General features: G+C 29.4%; 2 protein-coding genes across 2 annotated transcripts; both read left to right on the top strand.

The window, feature by feature from the left end:
- Nucleotides 1-201: 201 nt before the first annotated feature.
- LOC137821053 (topless-related protein 2-like) lies at nt 202-11,380 on the top strand. The gene is made up of 24 exons (XM_068625467.1): nt 202-549; nt 691-870; nt 973-1,086; nt 1,463-1,621; nt 1,753-1,930; nt 2,025-2,118; nt 2,970-3,061; nt 3,151-3,277; nt 3,733-3,842; nt 4,583-4,652; nt 5,163-5,236; nt 5,313-5,408; nt 5,496-5,588; nt 6,273-6,400; nt 6,918-7,152; nt 7,230-7,388; nt 7,860-8,015; nt 8,159-8,269; nt 8,609-8,785; nt 8,880-9,008; nt 9,092-9,187; nt 9,877-10,059; nt 10,166-10,341; nt 11,137-11,380. The coding sequence occupies exons 1-24, from the start codon at nt 470-472 to the stop codon at nt 11,261-11,263; spliced, it is 3,144 nt and encodes a 1,047-aa protein (XP_068481568.1). The 5' UTR covers nt 202-469; the 3' UTR covers nt 11,264-11,380.
- Nucleotides 11,381-18,982: 7,602 nt separating this feature from the next.
- LOC137821008 (probable polygalacturonase) lies at nt 18,983-22,442 on the top strand. The gene is made up of 6 exons (XM_068625394.1): nt 18,983-19,718; nt 20,258-20,569; nt 20,710-20,830; nt 20,924-21,098; nt 21,208-21,278; nt 21,425-22,442. The coding sequence occupies exons 1-6, from the start codon at nt 19,713-19,715 to the stop codon at nt 22,096-22,098; spliced, it is 1,359 nt and encodes a 452-aa protein (XP_068481495.1). The 5' UTR covers nt 18,983-19,712; the 3' UTR covers nt 22,099-22,442.
- The last annotated feature ends 135 nt before the right edge of the window (nt 22,443-22,577 follow it).

The raw sequence follows: 22,577 nt of genomic DNA on the forward strand, positions 1-22,577 counted from the left end.
ACCTAGTTCTCAGTTAAGCAAAAGAAAAGTCCTAGTTCTATACACACATTTCTCTGTCTCCACCCCTTTCTTTCTTGGTAATTTCCTCTTTTTTTCACTTTTTGTATTACTTTTTTGTGATGAAATTTTCATTTCACTACTTAATACACAAATGTGACAACAAAATCCTATAAATCGTCTCTACTTCTTTCCATAACCACTTCGCCTGAGAAAAACGCTATCGTTTTTTTCTTCAATTGCAAAAAAAAAGAGGAAAATAACCTCATAATTTCTTCTTACAATCCTATAATTTGTATCAAAAAGCTAGTATTTTTCTTGGTGTTCAATTTCCTACCTTAGTTGTAAATCCTTACATGTTTCTTTAGTACCTAAAAGTTATTATTTGCTTTTTCTTGTTCAATTTCCAACCCTAGTTCTAAATCCTTGTATTTTTTAGGGAATTTTTTTATTCCACCGATTGGAGGCGAAAATGTTATCTTTAAACCAAGAAGTGGTATTTCTCATTCTTCAATTTCTTAAGGAGGAGAACTTTAAAGATACTATGCACAGGTAAAGATTTTTCTTTCAGATACACACAAAATTTGTTTATTAATTTATTCTTTATGTTCTTGTATCACCATATATGATGAGTAGCTTGTATGATGAATTAACATTTGAAAATGTGTTTTTTTGTCTGTTATTTGGATTCAGGTTAGAACAAGAAACAGGTTTGTTCTTCAATGTTAAATATTTTGAAGAAAAAGTATTGGCTGGAGAGTGGGACAATGTTGAGAAATACCTATTTGGATTTACAAAAGTTGATGAAAATCAACACTCCATGATGATTTTCTTTGAGATTAGGAAGCAAAAATATCTGGAAGCTTTAGATAGGTTATTGATGTCATTTTCTAATTACTCGTCAAAGTTTATGTTCAATTATATCTTGATGTGTAATGGTATAAACTTTTAACATTTTTCCATGTTCTCATTCAGGAAAGACAGAGTTAGAGCGGTTGAAATTCTAGTGAATGATTTGAAAGTTTTTCAATCATTCAATGAATATTTGTTCAAAGAGATCACAAATCTTATAACCCTTAATGATTTTAGGTAAATATTTATATGTTGCTATTTTATGTGATGTTTGATTTACTTCTGTTTGATTTATTTCTGTTTGTTGGCAAAGACTGAGTTTAGTTGTTGGACTTTTGTGTCTTTTGAGAATGTGTTCCTTTGAAGGGTATATTGATGTGCTCTTGTATATGTTAATGTGGTTGATGTGTTGTAATGCCTATTGGATCTCCAACTGGTTGGGTGATAAAAATCTTGTTTGAGATTATTTGTATAAGGGTTGAGACACCCTGAAGTGTCTCATTTTGTTTTATTTATTCTTTGTTGATAAAAAAAAATATGATATAATTGATTGAGAATTTCAGAGTTTTTATTCTTTTGTTTCATTATGAACATGAACTTTGATTGAATTCAGGGAAAATGAAGAATTGTCAAAGTATGGTGATACTAAAACAGCTCGAAATATATTGATATTAGAGCTTAAGAGATTAATTCAAGCAAATCCTCACTTTCAAGATAAGCTTAAATTTCCATCATTTAGGCCATCTCGGTTAAGAACCTTGATTAATCAAAGGTAATACAATTATTATACACAGTTTTTTTGTTGTTTTTTAATGGGTTGAACATCACACAAAATTTCTTAATTTTTCACAATGGTTTATGATAATTAATGATTGAGAAGTGTTGTGAATATTTTGTATCTAGTTTGAATTGGCAGCATCAATTATGCAAGAATCCAATGCCAAGTCCAGAGATTAAAACTTTATTGATTAACCATTGTTGTTCACCTGCAAATGGATCCACTGCACGTAGTTCTGTCAACATTCCCATTGCACCAGTAATAAATCCTTCATCTTATGCTTCACTTGGAGGCCATGTTAGGGTATGGATGTAATTTCTCTAATTTATTTAATTTTAATTATCCATTACTAAAAATATTATATTTATATCTAACATTTTTATTTAATTTTGTGCAGCCATTTGCACCATCCCAATCTGTTTCTAATGTTAATGCTTTAGCTGGGTGGACATTGAATGGGACTCCTTCTACATCTTCCCAAATACCTCAAGGTATAATTCAGTTCATTTCTAATGGTGTAAGATGTTTATTAAAATGTTTAAGATTTTTTAATTGAGTTCCCTAATTAAGATGTTTATTAGGGGTGAAAACTATAATCAGACTTTAAAGTCAATATATTAGTACATTAATTGTTTTCAAGTTTATTAAAATAAACTAATGAAAAATGGATGAATGGAATGGGAGGGTTGTTTGCTAGAAACATATTTCATTATCCTTTTAATTACCATTTAATAAACTTTGGTGTATTTTTTCCTCAAGTGTGAGAAATAATTTGATTTCTCTCTTCCATTATATATATTGATACTTAAGTGGATATAACACTAGAAGAAAATCATGAAATACAAACCAATTTTAGAGACAAAAAATAATTAGTTGTTATAGTGACTAAATTAGAGACCATTTTAGAAACTTAAACAAAATTGGGTTCTAAATTAGTTTCTATTATGGTTAAATAGTTTCTAAATTGGTATATAATTAGCTACCAAGGTGGTTTTAACTACCAATTATTTAAATTCTAAATTTGGTAGCAAAAACTTTGGTAGCTAATTAGATACCAATTTAGAAACCATCTAACAATAATAGAAACTAATTTAGAAACCATTTTTTTTAGTTTCTAAAATGGTCTATAGTTTAGTTACTATAGCAAGTAATTATTTTTTTGTCTCTAAGATTGATTTTTATTTTATGATTTTCTTGTAGGGTAATTTCAACTTCTATCAACTTAATTATTCTTGATAAAAAAAAAATTAATAGTATATAATCCTTATATTGTGCATGTTGTTATGCAGTATTGGATGATTAATTTTTGCAATGTTTGTTTGATCAATGTTGAATTTGTCAGGAGCACCTAATACTCTTGGAATGTTGGATCATTCAAACAATGGTCATGAACAAGTAATGACACAGATCCCAACTACACAACATATAGAAGAGGTACTTACAAAAGTTTGACATGTTTTTTTTTTTTTCCATGCAATTGGATTTTCATATGTATGATGTAAAATTTTTAATAATGTATGTAGGGTACAAACAATGCTCCACCTCAACAACTCTTTGATGATCTTCCTAGAATTGTTGTTTGTACATTGCAACAAGGTTCACCAATTACAGCCATGGATTTTCATCCTGCTTTTCATTCATTACTTGCTGGTAGGTTCAAAAATAAATTTTTTAATCTCTTATATCACTATAAGAAAATTATTAAATTACAATTAATTTTAGAGATTAAAATAACTAGTTATTATTGGATTAAATTAGAGACTATTTTAAAGACTAAAAAAATTATTGGTATCTAAAGTAGTTTTTATTACTAATAAAAAATTATAAAATAGTTTTTGTTGGAGATATCTCATATCGACTAGAGATGAGAATATTTCATTGTATACAAGTGGGTGCAAACCTTATCCCATGAACTGGTTTTATGAGATTGAGTTAGACTTAAGGTTCACTTTGTAATAGTAGACCAATTTAGAATCTAAAATATTAGTAACTAATTTAGATACTAATTTCAAAACTATTTTATAAATTTTTATTAATAATAGAAATTACTTTATATTCTAATAATTTTCAATTCTAACTCTGGAAAATTAACTTTTTTGAAACAGTTGGTTGTGCAAACGGTGAAATTTCACTTTGGGAAGCAAGGCATCGAGAAAGGCTTATATCAAATCCTTTCAGAATATGGAATATTTCTATTTGTTCTGTCTTATTTCAGGTTTCTATTGCATTCTCAAATTGCATAATTGTTAATAGATAACTTATATTTTTTTAAATCTTTTTACGAAAATAATTTAGTTGTTTATCCTACCTTATTCACTACCATCTTATATTTTCATGATTTTAAACAAATATATATCTCATTAACAAATATACCCTTTTTTTATAAAAAAAAATAAAATAGATGGTTCTTATTAAAGATAATTATCAATGTAGGGTAAGTTTTTTTTTTTTTATCATGTATGCTCTTAATAATAAGCCTATTTAGGTGTCGTTCATGTCATAATTTTTATGTATTATATATTGCAAAATTCGTAAAGAAAATTTATGAAAATGAAAAAAAAAATATGTGGACCATTTTTTTATCATCTAAAGAAATTGTATTTATTATTTATTAGAATGAAAAGGTCAATATTTTCAATATGTATTGAAGTAGCTTTAATGTTGTGTTTGAACTTATGGTAAAAGATATATGATGAGAGGGAATGAAATGGTATAAAATTTAATTGTCTCTACTATTAATGTACTTTTGGAATTGTTTAAGTCATAGAAAAAATTTATTTATTCCTCATAAAAAAAAATTCATTTATCGTCTTCTATTCCATTTGTTTATTGCACACTGAATTTTATTTATTTCATTGATGATTAAAAAAAAATTGCACACTAAATTTTGTATTTATTTAAAGTGTGACAATATGTTTATGTGATTAGAGTTTATTGAATTTGACTTTTCTACAGAATAAAATTTTGAAAGACCCTTCTGTATCCGTTAGTCGTGTAGCATGGGGTGGTGATGGAAATTTTATTGGTAAGTATGCTTCAATAAAAATTGGTTCTACTTCCACTAAAAAAATCGTTAAATTATAATTGATTTTAGAAATTAAAATAATTAATTATTATTAAATTAAATTAGACATCATTTTAAAAATTATAAAAATTATTAATATATAAAATAATTGTTTTTATCAATAACAATTATAAATTAATTTTTAAATTGATGTATAATCATTAACTACTTAATATTTTAGATTTTAAATTAATCTCTAAAAATTAATTGAGTCCAATTTAAAATATAAAATATTAATAGTTAAAATTCTCATAACTAATTTAAATATCAATTTAAAAATTATTTTTTAAATTTTTATTAATAATAAAATTCGTTTTAAATATAAACAATTTTTTAATATCTAAAATATCTAGTTTAGTTAATATAGTGACTAATTATTTTTATTTTTAATTTTGATTGTTATTTAATGAAATTTTTTGTGATATTTATTTCATAATTAGTGGTTAATAATAAATTTTTTCTTCTTTTCAGGGGTTGCTTTTAGAAAACATTTGGTTCAATTATATGTCTATCAAGCACCTAATCACCTACGACCGTTTTTAGAGGCATGTTTTGAGATCAATTTTAATAAAAATTTAATATAATTTTTGTAATTTTTTACTGATGTATTCTTGGCTACAGATTGATGCTCATGCTGGTGGTGTTAATGACTTGGCCTTTTCTATTTTGAACAAGCAATTGCGTATTATAACTTGTGGAGATGACAAGTTAATAAAGGTAATTAACAAGTGGTTTTTGTTGTGTATTAGCTTCTAGCCAAATGAATTTATCCTTAATTATTATTTTTGTGAAATAATGTTATAGGTATGGGATTTAAATGGAAAGAAGCTTTTTAACTTTGAAGGACATCAAGCACCTATTTATTCTATTTGTCCTCATGAAAAGGAAAATATTCAGGTAAAAGCCCTAAAATCCCTCTATCACATGGTGGACTTTCTTTTATTCATCTTTAGCTATCATCCTAAATTATTTATAATTTAAATTTTCAATCTTAGTTTCATAATCAATAGAATAGGAACATCTTGTGTACAACTAAAGATATGGTCTTGAGTCATAGTTAAATTTGTTTTTCTCTGTTTTTTTTTTTATTGATGCATGAATAATATTCTGATTTTTATGTTTTTTATTAAGTGACGGTGTACTTCAAAAGACTTTTGTCTAAGTAGGTTGGGTTTGAGGTATTTGTCACTATGTCTAAGGCTCGTCATTTGGTTGTGATGCTTGCTTTATCGTTAGTCTTGTTAGATTTTAGCAAGTTGCAAAGGAAAAGATTGCGTTAGTAGTGTCTTGTTCTGTATAAAAGTTAAGTGGTTCACATTTATTTATTTATTTTTATTGATAAAATAATTCTAAACTCTGATACTTTTGTTTGTTAAACTAAATTTTCAAACTAAAAGTATGAAACCTAAATGTGGAATTTTTGTAGTCTAATAAAGTAAGAATTATAAAAAAATTAAGCTTGTGGAATATACTGCAAGCCCATTTTCTAGGAACTAGCATGATACTTTTGTATGCCTTTGAAAAATTATTCTTTAATATTGTTCTAAGTGTTATTAATTATGAAGTAATATGTACATGCAGTTTATATTTTCAACTTCTATTGATGGGAAAATCAAGGCATGGTTATATGATGCCCTGGGCTCTCGATTGGACTATGATGCTCCTGGACACTGGTGCACCAGAATGCTCTATAGTACTGACGGAAATAGGTAAAAAAAGAAGAAGAACTAATTAGCCCAACAAATATATCTCATTAATTTTGTACTATTTTTTATTTTTATTGATTTTTTTAAACATGTTATTGTCAAAGTAATTTGTGGTGAAATTGGTTTTTGACCCTGATTCAAATTTTAGATTTTATTTATTTATTTTTTATCTTACTCTAAACTTTAGACATCCTGAATACTCGTAGTAAGAAAACTATTGAAATTGATTCTTAGTAGTTTTTTACGTAACAAACAAATTTTCATAATATTACAATATTTCACGTTGATTCATTATTGACATTGATATTATAATATTATAATATAGTTATGTTGAAATTCGTTTATTACGTAAGAAAACATTAGTAAGGATTCATTTCGATAGTTTCTTATTACAAGTATTCAGGTTAAAGACTAAAGTTTATACTAGAAACTAAAACTAATTTTGCGTTAATTATATTGTGAGTTGTGATTCTTGTTTAACAATTATAATGTGAGTTGTGATTCTTGTTTTCTATTTTAGATTGTTCTCTTGTGGGACAAGTAAAGATGGAGATTCTTTCCTAGTTGAGTGGAATGAAAGAGAAGGAGTACAAAAAAGAACATATGTTGGGTTTAGAAAGAAATCTAACGGCATTGTGCAATTTGACACAGCAAAGGATCGTTTTCTGGCTGCTGGTGAAGATAATCAGATTAAGTTTTGGGATATGGATAATGTGAATCTTCTGTTCAGTACAGATGCTGAGGGTGGTCTTCCTGTGAGTAGTCTTTCTACTTTCCATTTTTGGATGCAATTTTCATAACATTGTTTGATACAGTTAAGTTCTTGTATCAGAGTCTCCCTCGTTTGAGATTCAACAAGGAAGGGAGTTTGCTTGTTGTTACTACATCAGATGGTGGTTTGAAACTCCTTTCTAATTCCGAGGGCATTAAATACTTTAGGGTCATTGAAGCTCCATCTCATCAAACACTTCAAGCTCCACTTGGAACAAAGGTTTATTTCACATTATTCATCCTCTATCTTTTTTTTCCTTAATAAATGTCATTATCTATTTTTATTATTATATTAGTGTGTTCAACAACCTCAACAAATTAAATATTTGAGTTATCTATGATTGCAAATATTTTACTTCTGATTGTTTTTCTTTTTCTGATTGGTGTTTGAATCCGTTGACTTGTTTGCTTATGATAAAAAACATTTGATAGTTTATTAGTTTGAGTAGTTTGATTTGACGATGTTGTTTTTTTCTAGATGTTGGTATTGATTATGAGTAGGTAGCTAGGTTCTTGGCAAAATTACATGATCTAGGAAAAGAGTTATTGATATGTATATGGATTGGACCACCTCTTAAGTAGTTCATATTTATTTATTTATTTATTTTGTTGATAAAAAAAATATTGCAAATATTAATTCAATTTAGATTTATAAGTGTCCCACTAAATTATTATTTATTTATTTTTGAAGAATGGAATTGATTCAATGGCTAGAGGCATAGAGAAGAAAGGAAATATTGATTTTGCATCCCACAAGTCAAAAGTTTGGGAAATTACAGAAATAGTTAACCCCCTTCAGTGTCAAACAATGACTATACTAGCTGATAGTGTCGATCCCACTAATAAGGTATTTCCTGCAACCTTTCCTTTTCTGTATAAGATTCTTAATTTATATTACCTATAACTTTTCCTTCTATATATAAGACTTTTAATTAATATGTTTTTGTTTAATATAAAAAATTGTTTTCATAAAATCTCATTTTTGCCAAGGTTGTTCGCCTTATTTACACAAATTCTGGAGTTGGTCTTATTGCTTTGGACTCAAAAGGGACTCAGAGGTTGTGGAAATGGAGTCGTAATGAATTGAATCCAAGTGGAAAGGTAATTGTTATTTGGGTATGTGTTGTACCACAGTTTCGTAAGGTGAGAAAGTGATACCATGAATTAGGATTATTACTGGTAAAACAGTGAAAATATGCTTTTAATCCTCAGAAACATTGAAACAGAGGATCAGAAACATATTTTTGATGTTTTACCAGAGACTATCAGAGAATTAGAAGCATATCTTTGTTGTTTTATCCGTGACCATCCAAACTCGTGGTATCTCAATGAAAACGCCAATAATATGTATATTTGAGTTTGTAATGCTTGTATTTTTGTTACCTCTTATACAATTTTTCACATAAAGATCTAAATTTTCTTGTGTTTGTTGTTGAAAAGGCCACAACAAATGTTGCTCCGCAACTTTGGCAACCAAATAATGGTATTCAAATGATTAATGATGTCCCAAACTCTTCTAAAGCAACATTTCCCTGCATGGCACTCTCAAAGAATGATTCCTATGTTATGTCCGCATGTGGAGCAAAAATTTCATTATTCAACATGATGACTTTTAAGGTCATATCAAAACTCATGTTAACATACTTTGTCGTTATTATAGTAATTTTTCTCTTACCATATTTACCTATTTGAAAATTTTGTGTTGTTTTAGGTTATGACAACGTTTATGTCACCTCCACCACTTTCAACCTTCCTCTCATTTCATCCTGTAGATAACAATATTGTTGCAATCGGGATGAATGATTCCACCATTCACATTTATAATGTTAGGGTGAATGAGGTAATTGCTTCAAAAGTGTTCTAGAGTTTAAACTCTATTTTTTTTCCAGAGTCATATATTGATTTTACTTTCTCTTTGTTTAGGTGAAATCTATATTAAAAGGTCATCATAAGTATATCACTGGTTTAGCTTTTTCAGCTCAACTGAATACATTGGTTTCATCTGGTGCAGATGCTCAAGTATGTTTGGCCATGCTTTCTATTAGAATACTAGTTGTATTGTTCATTGTTGTGTTGCTTTATGAATGTATGAGCTTTACATTACATTTTTAAATCTTATAATCTTATTATATTTATTTTTATTTTTTAACTTTATTTCAACTATTTCAAGTTATGACTATTTGTAATTGTTAGAGATCCTACATTAAGTAGAGATTAGGATATTTCATAGTATATAAGTGAGGGTGCAAACCTTACTTTATAGGCCGCTTTTATGATGTTGAGTTAGACTTAAAGTTCACTTCTTAATATGGTATCAGAACCATTTTCGAGCCTATCTTAGCAATTGTTTGTTGGGCTTATCAAGTCATCCACTATTGGGTCGTTATCGGACCATCCATAATATATAGTCTCACGCACGAGTTGGTAGTCTCGGTGTGAGAGGGGGTGTGTTTGAGATCTCACATTGACTAGTGATTAGGACATTTCATAGTATATAAGTGGGTGCAAATCTCATCTTATAAGTCGATTTTATGATGTTGAGTTAGGTTTAAAGTTAACTTATTAATAATAATTGTTTTGTGAGTTTCTTTATGATCCTTTTAATTCTCTCTATGATTCAATTTCAATCTATTTCATATTTTGTTAAACTATTTTTAATTTATAACTTCACAATAAAAAAAAGAAATTATTTTGTGTTTTATTTGTAGCTTTCTTTTTGGAGCATGAACTCATGGCATAAGAAGAAATCAATATCAATCCAAATGGGCAATGGGAATGTAGATGTTGGTGATACTCAAGTGCAATTCAACAATGATCAAGTGCACTTGTTGGTATGCCATGAGACTCAACTAGCATTATATGATGCTTTTAAAATGGAATTGATTCAAAGAGTAAGCAACTATTTAATAAAATCACTCTTTCACTTTTATGATGATTAAATTTACTATGTTGTTGTTCTTGTAAATGAGATAGTAACATGTTGATGTTGGATTATAGTGGGTACCTCAAGACTGGTTGTTTGGTTCCTTATCATGTGCAACATATTCCTGCAATGGCCAACTAGTTTATGCAACTTTCACGGATGGAAATATTGGAATATTTGATGCCAACACTCTCAAGCTCAAATGTCGTATGGCTTCATCAGCATACCTACATCAACCCTCCATAATCAGGTTTTCCAACACTTCATAACTTATCTCCTTACATTTCAGATATATATAATGTCATGTGATTTCTTTTACAAAACATGAATTTTTTTAGGTGATCATATGACTTTATACAAGTTTTAAGAGGGATGTTGACAACCATGCACCAAATTACATCTGGAAAGAGAAATAATTTTTACTGAAATAAAGTAATTTTGAAATTGTATTGGTCGAATCGCAATTTTAAATTGGTGTCTTTTAATTTACAGTTGTCAAATTAACATTTTCCAAGTTTTAATCTTATCATTTCATGTATAGTTGTATAACTCTTGTTCACTTATCTCACTTATGTGAAGAGTAGTGATATGTTGACATGTCTATCAACACACTCTTATTTAACGACCAGTGGTTTTTTAAAGTTTATATGATATTTAGTAAATTACTCTTTATTACATCAGGAAGTCAATGTAAACTAAGAGTTTTTCAAGAACCAATATCAAATAAACATTTTTGCTCATGTGAAAATCTCCTAACTTCTGTAAAAATGTTCCTCCATTGAATATATTGATATCATATTATAGAAATGAATTGGAATTGGAGAGAAAATTTCTCCTCTATCATAATTCTTTTTTTTTACTACAATGCTTAAAATAGTTTATTGATATATGCTTTAGAAGTTTAATTGGTGTTCCTTTTGGTGAAATTTTGGTAGTTGGGGGAATTTTAGAGTTTCTTTATATATTAAACTAAGCTAGATGAATTTTGTTACATGATCTCTATCCATATTCTCCAAAATAATTAATCCTTGACCCTTTTTTGCAGGCAAAATGTGTATCCAACTGTTGTTGCAGCCCATCCTGGTGAGCCCGATCAAATTGCAATTGGGCTTTCTGATGGGTCAATTAAGGTTATTGAGCCTAGGGGGTGTGATAGGAAATGGGAAAATTAAGGCATATATTGATAGTGTGAACAAAATAATGTCACTTTGATAGAGGGGTGTAATGCATTATCTTCTCAAACAAAGGTTCATAATATATTATTATTCGGTTGAAATTTTCAATACATCATTTATTATGTTTTTCTGATTTAGCAGTAATACTCGATATATTGACTTCTTTTAACAAAATAATTTAAGAATTATTCAAAAAAAACTATAATATATATAAATACAAAAAATAAAAATATTTAGAGTCACTAAAAAGTTGTTTAAGTTGATTCTAGTTGCATCGATAAACACTAAAACAAATATTTATTTTACAACTTATTTAATTTAGATTTGACATGAGCCAGTTAGTATATTTTATTTCATAATTTATTTAATTTAGTGTACATTTGGCTTACATTAATTTTTTATTTAAAATTTATTTAATTTAATGTCTATTTAGCTTACATTAACTATTTTTATTTCAAATTTTATTTAATTTATGATAAGTTTAGTTCTCGTAGATGTTTGTTATTTTAAAATTTAGTTAATTTACCTTCACAAATATTTTTTTATTTTAAAATTTATTTAATTTATTGTCCATTTCATCTTCAGTAATGTTTTTTTTATTTTAAAACTTATTTAATTTAGCATCCGTGTATCCTATGCTAATATTTCTATAGTATCGATTTGATTCCCACTAATATATTTATTTTAAAATTTATTTAATTTAGTCCACACTTGTTTTTTACTTTTTATTTTTAAAAAATTGTATCATATTAGAATCGACTAAACTAAAATCTGTTAACCTCCAACACTTTATTAACATGGACTAAACTCACACTAACACAAATTTTTATTTAATTAAAAAAATAAAAATAATTTTATGGTTTTTAAATTTTAAATTTTTTTAAAATAATTTTTTATCGTAATGGAATTAATATTTAATATTTAGAAGTTAATTTAATGTTTTTTTTGTGACAAAAGATAAATGAGTTAGAGTTCTCTATAGATGTGTTAGAAAAATACAATAAAAGGGAAATGTGAGTAAAAAACTCTACATTTCATAAGAGAGAATAAACCAATACAATAAAGAGTAGTCAATTGCAGAGTTTTGACCTCTCAAAAAAAAAAAAATTATATATATATATATGTATATATATATATATACATATATATATATATACATATATATATATATACGAGAGAAAGATAATATCAATCTTACTACTAATTATTTAATATGATTGTATATATAAAATACTAGTGATGTTTACACTAATGCTTTAAATTTACCATATTTTTTTATATAAAAAATTCATCACACAACATATTAATATAATGTTATGTCTAGTTTGATGTAAGACTTCTTAACTCAATCTCATAAAACCGACTCATGAGGGTGAGGTTTGCACCCACTTATATACAATGAATTGTTCTCATCTCTAGTCGATGTGAGATCTTCAACACTTTACTCTCCCCAAAATTACTTATGATAATTTTGTAATTAACTTTACAAAAAGGACTTGTACCCAAATTCATGATTTTGAAACTTTGAACAAGAATAGTCTCAAATGCTAATTTAAGTACATTTATATATCCTTTGAATGGCTTTGGACAAACTTGTACATGTGTAGTTTTACTGGTTTGTCGTTCATGGTGAAATGAAGTGTTTCAAGTACACTCAACATGTGTGGTCCTTCACATCACCAAAATATCAAAAGCCACTAGTCAAATAAGCTATTAGGCCCAAAACGTGCACCACTACATTTTCTAATTTCTAGGATCTTCAACACTTCATTTCATGTCTTCTAGACTCATGTACTTCAAAAGTCTTTCCTATTTTTTCTTCTAAAATAATATTTGTGACTTTTTTACCCTAAATTTGAACTGCGTCACTTTCATATTTTCTTTCTCTTCTTTGTAATTTGTGTTTGTCCATGTTCCTCTCTTCTTCTGCGAGTTTCATTGTGTTGTCGTGTTATTGTAAGTTCGTTCGAGCTCTCTTCCTTCTTTACCAATGGTTTATAAATCTTTTTTGTTTCTCTTACTTTGTTTATTTTCTTGCATTGCTCGAGGTACGGTTTCATTGTCTTCGTCGCTTCTTGTTTGAGTTTTGCTACGTCTACATCAAATGCATGCAGCTATATAACCGCTGTTATAAATTGAAAATAGTTGTAGTCTTTAAACCTTTCTGCAAAAAAAATCATGATGAACTAACAACCTCTAAAACAGACAATATTTCAGATGCAATGATTGATCTTAATAATGTTATTTTTGTATATGAAAAGAACGTAAAAATAAGAATGAAAAGATATTTAGTGTGGACCAGAGGTGGTAGTGGTAGAGCATGCTTATAGAGAGAGTGTGTGAATTGATTTTCCTTGGAATGTAATCCACGCATGATAGTACGAAAAGAATTATAAAGAGTGTATATGTATTATACTGCTACACTATTTACCTCTTTTGCATCCAAAAACTAACTGCTCCTTTTCACAACAGTACATCTAAAATGCCACATGAAAGCAGAACAAAGATTCTAGGTAAACCCTAGGATCTTCTCGTACCATCATGTCTCTTCTTCCACATCATCACTACCACAATTATAACTTTTTACAATGTTTCATAAGAATTTTTTTTAACTAATTAAATACTAATTTATGAATAATAAAAACTAATTTAAAAATTAATAATTTTTTTAATTTTAAAATAATATATATATTAGTCAATATAATAAAAAAATAATTAAAAAATAATAATTTTTATTTAATAATTGTTTTAGTAAAATTAAATCATTTTTTAAATAATTTTTATTTGTTATTTATTTATTACTAATAAAAAAAATTCCTACAATAACATGAGTTTTACTTTAACTCTTAGGTGCATATTCAAACTTGAACATCATGGAAACTTTTTCTTTTTACTGTCTCTTCTTACTTTCTTATCCTTGTATAGTACATCTTTTTTTCCCCATAATTCCCTGGTCGTATCTAATTATCTATAGAACAACAAAAAATGTTCTTTTACAACTTCTACAATATCACTTTTACTATTCATTTTTTCAAAATAAATTAATAAATAATTAATGAACGATAACGCAAAATTATTTTTCGTTCTTAGATACTTGTAGTAAGGAACCTATTGAAATGAGTCTTAACCAGTATTTTTTTTACGTAACAAACGAATCTTCAGCATGGACTGTATTATAATATTATAATATTATAACATTTACGTTAGTCATTGTTAGCATGAAATATTTTAACATCATAGTCTACACTGAAAATTTTGTTACATAAAAAATAGCTAGCAAAAACCTATTCAAATAATTTTCTTACTACAAGTAGAGGCCTAAAGTTTAGACTAAGAAAACTCAATTTCACATGAAAACACTGAGATAGAAAACATATTTAACCCAAAATTAAACACATATATAAAAAGTGAAGAAAGAAGGATTTAAACAAGATGAGATTGAAATAATAGAAGTAGAAAGGAAAACATAGAAGTGTAGTTGTACTTGAGTTGGAGATGCCAAGTTTGGCTTGTTGCAAGGTCCTCTTCATTATTGGTGCATTAGCCGAATAAGGTTTAACTCTTATCATGGCATGTGGTTAATTTGGACTGAAAGCTCAGTTTCCATGTTTGTCTTTTGGTTTTTTCTGCACACACCAATAATAATTTGTTGCAGAAAACGACCTATGCAATTCTCAAATATTATTTTAGTCCTATAGGATTCTCATGTCTTTTGCTTATGTGGAACTTTTCATGTTGGCCCCATCCACTCTCTCTTTTCCATAATCACTCTTACTCGTCTTTTTTATTCTTGTCTTGAGTTTTCGATATGCATGAGATCTGATAGAAAATGTTAAGTGATTTTTTTACGAATTGCAAGGTTGTTTACGATTGTCAACTATGCTCCTCTGTTTTATGTGTTTTCGATATGCATGAGATCTGATAGAAAATGTTAAGTGATTTTTTTACGAATTGCAAGGTTGTTTACGATTGTCAACTATGCTCCTCTGTTTTATGTGTTTTGGTCTCTGTAAGGAGTTTTGAGAAGAAAAATTATACATTCACAACCTTGCTCAGTATACAAGCCTGTTTCTTTACCTAAAATTTTAATTTTTGTATAAAATGATAAAAATACTCTTTTTTATATCATCAATTAGATATTGTATAAGGGAGCAGAGTGTCAATACATCATTACTCTTCTAAAAACGAGTTCTGACTCGCTATATATAAAAATTGAGATATACATGAAATATCTTCATTTAATTTATTCCATTTTTCTGATAAAAAAACATTGAACTTTTTTGTTCCCCACAAAGAACGTGGCCTCTTTGCCATGTCCATTTTCATAAATCACAACAAATGCAGATACGTTCACATTTATTCGCCTTCAGATCCTTCTCTTTCACTGACATAGTTGCACCACCACGTACCTTCTGCTGCTAAAATTTTCTGACATGGCCACATGCACTTATCATCACCAAATAAACTCATCTTCAAAATTTATTTAGATACAATTCATTTTAACTATGGAATATGAGCATGTGGTCCATATTTTACACTTATATTTTTTTTGTATGAAAAGGGTTATGGCTTATTGATATGTAAACCTTTGACCAAGAGGGTGCGAGAAGAAAAACAAAAGCAAAGCAATTATTGGAAGAACTTTGAATGTCTTCTTCATAAAGAAATTGAAAAGTTAGGGTTTTCTCCATTTATTTTCTTTTTCACACACTGCTATCAAACCCAAGCAGATACAGCTGGTTCAAGAGAGATTCAAATAAGTTCCACCAAGCCAGATCTAACTACATGTAATTCCAAATTAAATAAGAAAACCTAATTAGCTGCATTTAATCTTTCATCATGTCGTTCTTTACCAAAAAAATGAAATAAGCAAATTGATTTAGTGACAGGAGGGATGATTTTTGTCCTGACACTTAAAAAAATTATTAAATAAAAATTAATTTTAGAGAAAAAAATAATTAGTTGTTATAGTGACTAAATTAGATACAGTTTTAAAAACTAAAAAAATTATTGGTTTCAAATTAGTTTCTATTATTGATAAATAATTTCTAAATTAATATCTAATTAAATACTAATTGGTAATTAAAATCTTGGTAGCTAATTAGATACTAATTTAGAAATTATTTATCAATAATAGAAACTAATTTAGAAATTAATAATTTTTTTCATCTCTAAAACTGTTTCTAATTTAGAAACTAATAATTCTTCTCATCTCTAAAACTGTCTCTAATTTAGTCACTATAACAACTAGTTATTTTTTTCTTTAAAATTGGTTTCTATTTAATAATTTTCTTGTAGTGTAATTAAAAGAATGTGTAATTAACAAAAGTTGCATTAATAAATATATGGCCTTAAAAAGTGTTGCGTTTCCATTATAAAGTTGAAAAAGTGGTGGGCCAGAGAGAAGAACTATGATGATGCTGTAGAGAAGTGTGGATTCTTTTCTCAAGAGTAACCAAAAGAAAGGAACAAAGTAGGGTTGAACCACGTTTAATTTTCTTTTAGTTAATTTTATCTTCTTCTTATTTAAATATTGTTTCTTTTATCAGATCATACGTCAGTGTTACTTAACTTGACAACAACTAGTGTTGTGTTTATCACTGTTTTATATATCATAAATAATTGCATTATCTATCAGATGTGGCCTTCAAAACTATGTGTTATTGAGTAAAGATTGCAAGAACATATCGCGAGAAAAAATTAATTTTATCACTTCTCACTTTCATATTTAATTAATTATTATATACATTTTAAAATAAAGATCTTAATTTAAAATATTTTAAAATTATGAAAATTAAATATTAACACTTATAACTAAAACTAAAATGCATACATCAATAGTTAAAACAAAATAAATCAATTTTTTTTTAAATATGAAGTTAAAGTCCATTAATGTGAATTTAAAGTCTACTAATTTTCCCTTTTCCTCGTACAATGGACTTTGATATTTTTTTGCAACGTGATTTAATAATTTTCTTTTATTCTTTAATATAATATTTATTTAAGATTTTTTTAAATATAAAATTTATTTAAAACCTTAACTTCAATTTATGTTATTGTTTTTTAATAGTTTAAAAAACAAATAAAAAGTAAAATGAAATTCACCTTTTCATAAATTAAAATTAGTAGTTGAAAACAAAAAATTAGAGATGTTATATCAGAAAAATTTGATAAATTAATTTGTTCACAAGTTAATGTACTAGTAACGCGGATGATTTTGGGATGTTTTGGTACCTAATATCGATTGACATGCTGATATCAATCGACATGTTTAAATGCATTAAGGTAAAATGATTGTTAACAAAGATAAGTCATATGAAAAATAGGTAATACATTATTGATTATCATTCATATGCTAATCTCGATCTAACATTAACCGGATCCATTTAGGTGTGAGTTGGCTCGTCCCGCAAAAGGAATGCAAGCTTATTTCACTAGCTTGTCGCACATAAGAGGTAGCCCGCATAAGGAAAATATTTTTAAAAAATTAAAATTTTATTAATTATAAAAAACTTATTTTTGTTGCTAAAAAATTAAAATGTTATTGTTTTAATTCATTAAATTAAGATAAAAATATGAATTCAAGTATGAGGGTTGGTTTGATTAAAAATAATTAAAGTTTTGAAGGAATATCTTATTAAAATCTCTTTTTTATATTATTTTTTATTAACAAATTTTAAATATAAAATTTTTCTTAAAACTAAATTCCCTATCACTCTTAATACTAACATGATTAAAATAAAATATTCTTTTTTTGTACACTAAATTCAATTTTTTAAAAATAAAATAAAATAAAGTCACACTATAATAATGAGTGACTAGGGTATGATTTTTTTGCATAAAAATATATATTTTTTATTTATGCGGGCTAGCAGGGCAACCCCCGTTGTTGGTCTGCGTTGGGTGCGGGTTATGCGTGGTTGCCTAAGCGGGTTAGTGGGCTAGATTAGTGAGTCTGATCCGTTGTTGGCTCGCGTGAGGTGCTGGCGGCCTAAGCAGGTTAGTGAACTATATTAATGAGTTTATCCCGCACTCTTTAGTCGCACGCTGCAAGTCATCATGTATGACCATCCCGCATTGTCATTCCTAAATCCATCATAATCGTATAAAGAGACGTAACGACCAAAACAAATATATATTATTATACATTTATTACATATAAACACTTACTTAAATCTCATATTTTCCAAATGTCCTGATGAGAACTGAAAGTAAATAACTAAAAATAAATAAAATAAATAGAATCCAATCAAAATGAAAAAATTAATTGTGAGATTTCTATAAAAAATAGTTAATAATTTAATTTTATACATAAGCTAATTTCAGTGTATAGAAAAAATACTTATATTTTTTAAAACATTAATAAAGAAACTTATTCAAATATGGTTGAACACTAATAAGATTGAAGTGAGTGAAGCCAGGCTAGCATGTATGGCATGATTGATGTGGGCCCCAGAGTCCCCCATTTCTGCTCTGTCAATCCACATGCGCCCTCTAATCTCTGTGCCCCATGCATTCCCCAAACATATTCTCATTCCCTCACCCACCCCTCCCTCCTACCCCCTCCACGTGTCACTCAGGGGACCCCCTTCTCCCTCTCTACACCCTCCCATTTCCTCACACCTGTCACTTCCAAAACTCAAACCCCTCCTACTTTATCATTCCCCATCCCACTAATCACCCTCCTCAAATCTTAATGTTACCAACAATAATGTTAACGTTGTTTTGTTTCTTCACTCTTCACTGTTCCACTCTCTCACTCCCTAACACATGCCAAACACAAAACACACTTCAAACAATTTACTTTGCCTTGTAAAAACTCTGACATGTGAAATCACTTCCACACACCCACAAACACTGTTCCTCTGCACTGCACCCACAATCTATGAGGGCCGTTTCGAACCATTTTGTCGGCGAGAGACGTTACTAATCATCATCATTAACAGGGGCAATACCCAATTATTACTATTAATTTACCTGTTTTTATGCTTTTATTTTTTTTGTCCCCTTATTCTTATTCTCTCTCTTCCCACACTCCACCATTTCTTTCACCTCACCATTATTCCGTTTTTTTTTCTATATTTGAATCAAGATAATTAATTAGTATATGCAAGGAAAGCAAAAGCTGTCATTAGGAAAAAAAATGAGATTTTTGCTAAATATCTGTATATACACGACCATGTTACATGTAGGAAAGGACTATTAATCTTCTCCTTTTCTGTGCCTAGATTAATGTTATAATAATACTCACAAAACTGGAAATAAAGCTGCTTCTGTTCCCGTGGCTGGTTCTTCTTCTTCTCTTTTCCTTCTCTCTTCTCTCTCTCTCTCTCTTTTCTCTCTGATTCTGCTGCAATTTCTTTCTTTTTTTTCCTTTTTTTCTTTTAGTTACTTATTTCTTGTCTCCCTTGGACTCTGACCCTGTTGCCAGCTTTGACTCAAGAAGATGTTTGTAAGTACGTTTTCGTGGTTCATTTTGTTCTGGTTTTTTTGTTTTTGTTTTTGCTGTGCTTGTGGTCTTTGCTTTTTGACTTTGGGCCTTGTTTCAAATCTGGGAGTCACTGATGAGTAAGAGGGCATTCTCAAATTCCAATCTTTGGTTTGGTTTTAGACAAGTCAAAGCATGCGTGATGGGTAAATGTTGGGTCTTGTTTTGTTGTTCCTTTGGTTAGGCATGTGGCTGGATGATTGATGCCAATGATGGGGGATTCAGTTGGATCAAATTTCATTCCATTTGATCTGACAATCTTGCATTCTTGTTTCAGATTGGAATTCTCTTTCAAGTTCTTAGTCATATGATGTGTGTGTGTGTGAAGTAAATTGTTTGATCAATGATGAGATTATTCATTTGTTTCTGTTCCAATTGAATTGTGATTGGATTTGGATTTCGGTGTGTTATACTGGAGTGTAATCCCGTGGTTAAGTATTGTATTTGTAGGATATCTTATGAGAATCAATGAGTTTCATTTTAGTTTTTGCACCCACTTTCAGGTGGCATTGCTCTTGCTGGTGGCATTGAGCAATGCCGTGAGAGTTAGTGGAGATGGTGGGCAATGTGGTTCCAACCCAACACTAAACCCAAGACCACACAGTGTCTCCATTTTGGAGTTTGGTGCAGTTGGAGATGGTAGAACACTCAACACCATTGCGTTCCAGAATGCCATCTTCTATCTTAAGTCATTTGCCGATAAGGGTGGCGCTCAGCTCTATGTTCCTCCGGGTAAATGGCTCACTGGAAGCTTCAATCTTACCAGCCATCTCACCCTCTTTTTGGAAAAAGGTGCTGTCATTATTGGATCTCAGGTTTGCTTCTCTTTTCAGTAACTTTTGATTGTTCATGTCTCTTTTTGCTGATCCTTTGTGTTTAGTGATGATTCATGTTCTAATACATGGTGTGTTTTTATTTGGGTTTTGGTTTTTACATCTTGTTATTATTTGTTTAGGATCCAACTCACTGGGATGTTATTGAACCCTTGCCTTCTTATGGCCGAGGCCTTGAAGTTCCTGGGGGAAGATATCAGAGCTTGATAAATGGATACATGTTACATGATGTGGTCGTAACAGGTTTTGTCATCTCCCAATGTTCTGTTTCTTTCCAGCAAGCTTTCATTTGTTTGTTTCTTGATTGAATTTTCATGTCTTTGTGTGATTCCTTAGGTAACAATGGAACCATTGATGGCATGGGAATGGTTTGGTGGGAGTGGTATAGCTCCCATTCCTTGAACCACAGCCGGCCTCATCTGGTTGAAATTGTAGCATCTGATTATGTGGTGGTTTCAAATCTTACATTCTTGAATGCCCCAGCTTATAGCATCCACCCGGTTTATTGCAGGTATACATGTTCTGTGCTTCTTCTAGACAGTAATGAAATGAAATGATACTTCTTATCTTTCAAGAAAATAAAAGGTCATGTTGATTTAGTTTTATGTAATTTGATGCAGCCATGTACATATTCAAAATGTTTCAATCTCTACTCCTCCAGAATCTCCTTATACTGTTGGTATAGTGCCAGGTTTGTAACAAACAACCACATTATCATTAACACCCTCTTTGCTTTTGGTCCTTGTTGTGAAAATGACATTGCTTCTAAAATATCATTAGCTTACCAAACTTTGGTTAGAGTCACTTTGGTAACCTTTGTGCACTACTTATTTTCAGATTCTTCTGAATATGTGTGTATAGAAGATTGTATTGTTGGCATGGGATTTGATGCAATTTCTCTAAAAAGTGGGTGGGATGAGTATGGCATTGCCTATGGCAGGCCAACTGAGAATGTACACATCAGAAGGGTGCATCTTCATGCATTTTCTGGCTCTGCTCTTGCTTTTGGCAGTGACATGTCTGGTGGCATTTCAAATGTTCTAGTGGAGCATGCTCATCTTTTGAAGTCAAACAGTGGCATTGAGTTTAGAACCACCAGAGGAAGAGGTGGTTATATGAAAGATATTGTTATATCAGACATACAAATGGAAAATGTGCACACAGCAATTGCTGCCACTGGTAATTGTGGTTCTCATCCTGATGACAAGTTTGATCCAAATGCACTCCCACTTTTGGATCACATTACCTTGAGGGATGTCACAGGTAAAAATATCACCATTGCTGGAAACTTTGCTGGAATAGAGGAATCCCCTTTCACAAACATATGCCTTTCCAACATAACCTTGTCTACAAATTCTGTTTCTCCCATTACTTGGGAATGCTCAAATGTGTCTGGATTTGCAGACTCAGTGCTCCCAGAACCATGTCCTGAACTTGGAACTCCATCATATGATTCTTCCTCCTCCTGTTTCTACCTTCACAGTATCAGTGGAAAAATTGCAGTGCAGTGATAATCCTTTCTCAATACAAAATTCTTATTCTTAAGTACCCTTTTGCTTGATTCATGTTGATGAAAAAGTGAATGGCCATTTGCCATCAAAGATTAGGCCACATTCTTTCCAATAAGACTGTTGTGAGGATTATTCATTTTTTCATCTCTTAGTTTTGCATTCTTGCATGTTCCTACCAGCACATTATTTGTACAGCTTCATTTCTTCATTCATGTGTAAGGAAATTTTGGTAGTGCCACCACAGGAGGACTCAAAGTTTGATAGTTTTGCAGTAGTGGATTTGGATGTAAAGCATGTAGTGGATTTGGTGATACTTCAATTAAAGAAACTTCCAACTTTTTCAATCTGTCTCCATTCAATTGGATCACTTCAGTGCTTATGACAGTTTAATTTGTAATGAAATTTGATGACAGTCACAACATTATTTTCAAATGTGATAATCAACTAAAGTGACCTCATCAAACAATGAAGTGGGTGAC

This window comes from Phaseolus vulgaris, chromosome 9 (genome assembly GCF_000499845.2).
Source record: "Phaseolus vulgaris cultivar G19833 chromosome 9, P. vulgaris v2.0, whole genome shotgun sequence".
Taxonomy (NCBI): domain Eukaryota; kingdom Viridiplantae; phylum Streptophyta; class Magnoliopsida; order Fabales; family Fabaceae; genus Phaseolus; species Phaseolus vulgaris.

Coding starts and splice junctions, on each gene's coding strand:
- LOC137821008 (XM_068625394.1), top strand. Junction 20,831..20,923: donor ACATGATGTGGTCGTAACAG/GTTTTGTCATCT, acceptor GTGATTCCTTAG/GTAACAATGGAACCATTGAT. Junction 21,279..21,424: donor TACTGTTGGTATAGTGCCAG/GTTTGTAACAAA, acceptor ACTTATTTTCAG/ATTCTTCTGAATATGTGTGT.
- LOC137821053 (XM_068625467.1), top strand. CDS start 470: ATGTTATCTTTAAACCAAGAAGTGGTATTTCTCATTCTTCAATTTCTT. Junction 1,931..2,024: donor CACTTGGAGGCCATGTTAGG/GTATGGATGTAA, acceptor AATTTTGTGCAG/CCATTTGCACCATCCCAATC. Junction 9,009..9,091: donor ATAATGTTAGGGTGAATGAG/GTAATTGCTTCA, acceptor CTCTTTGTTTAG/GTGAAATCTATATTAAAAGG.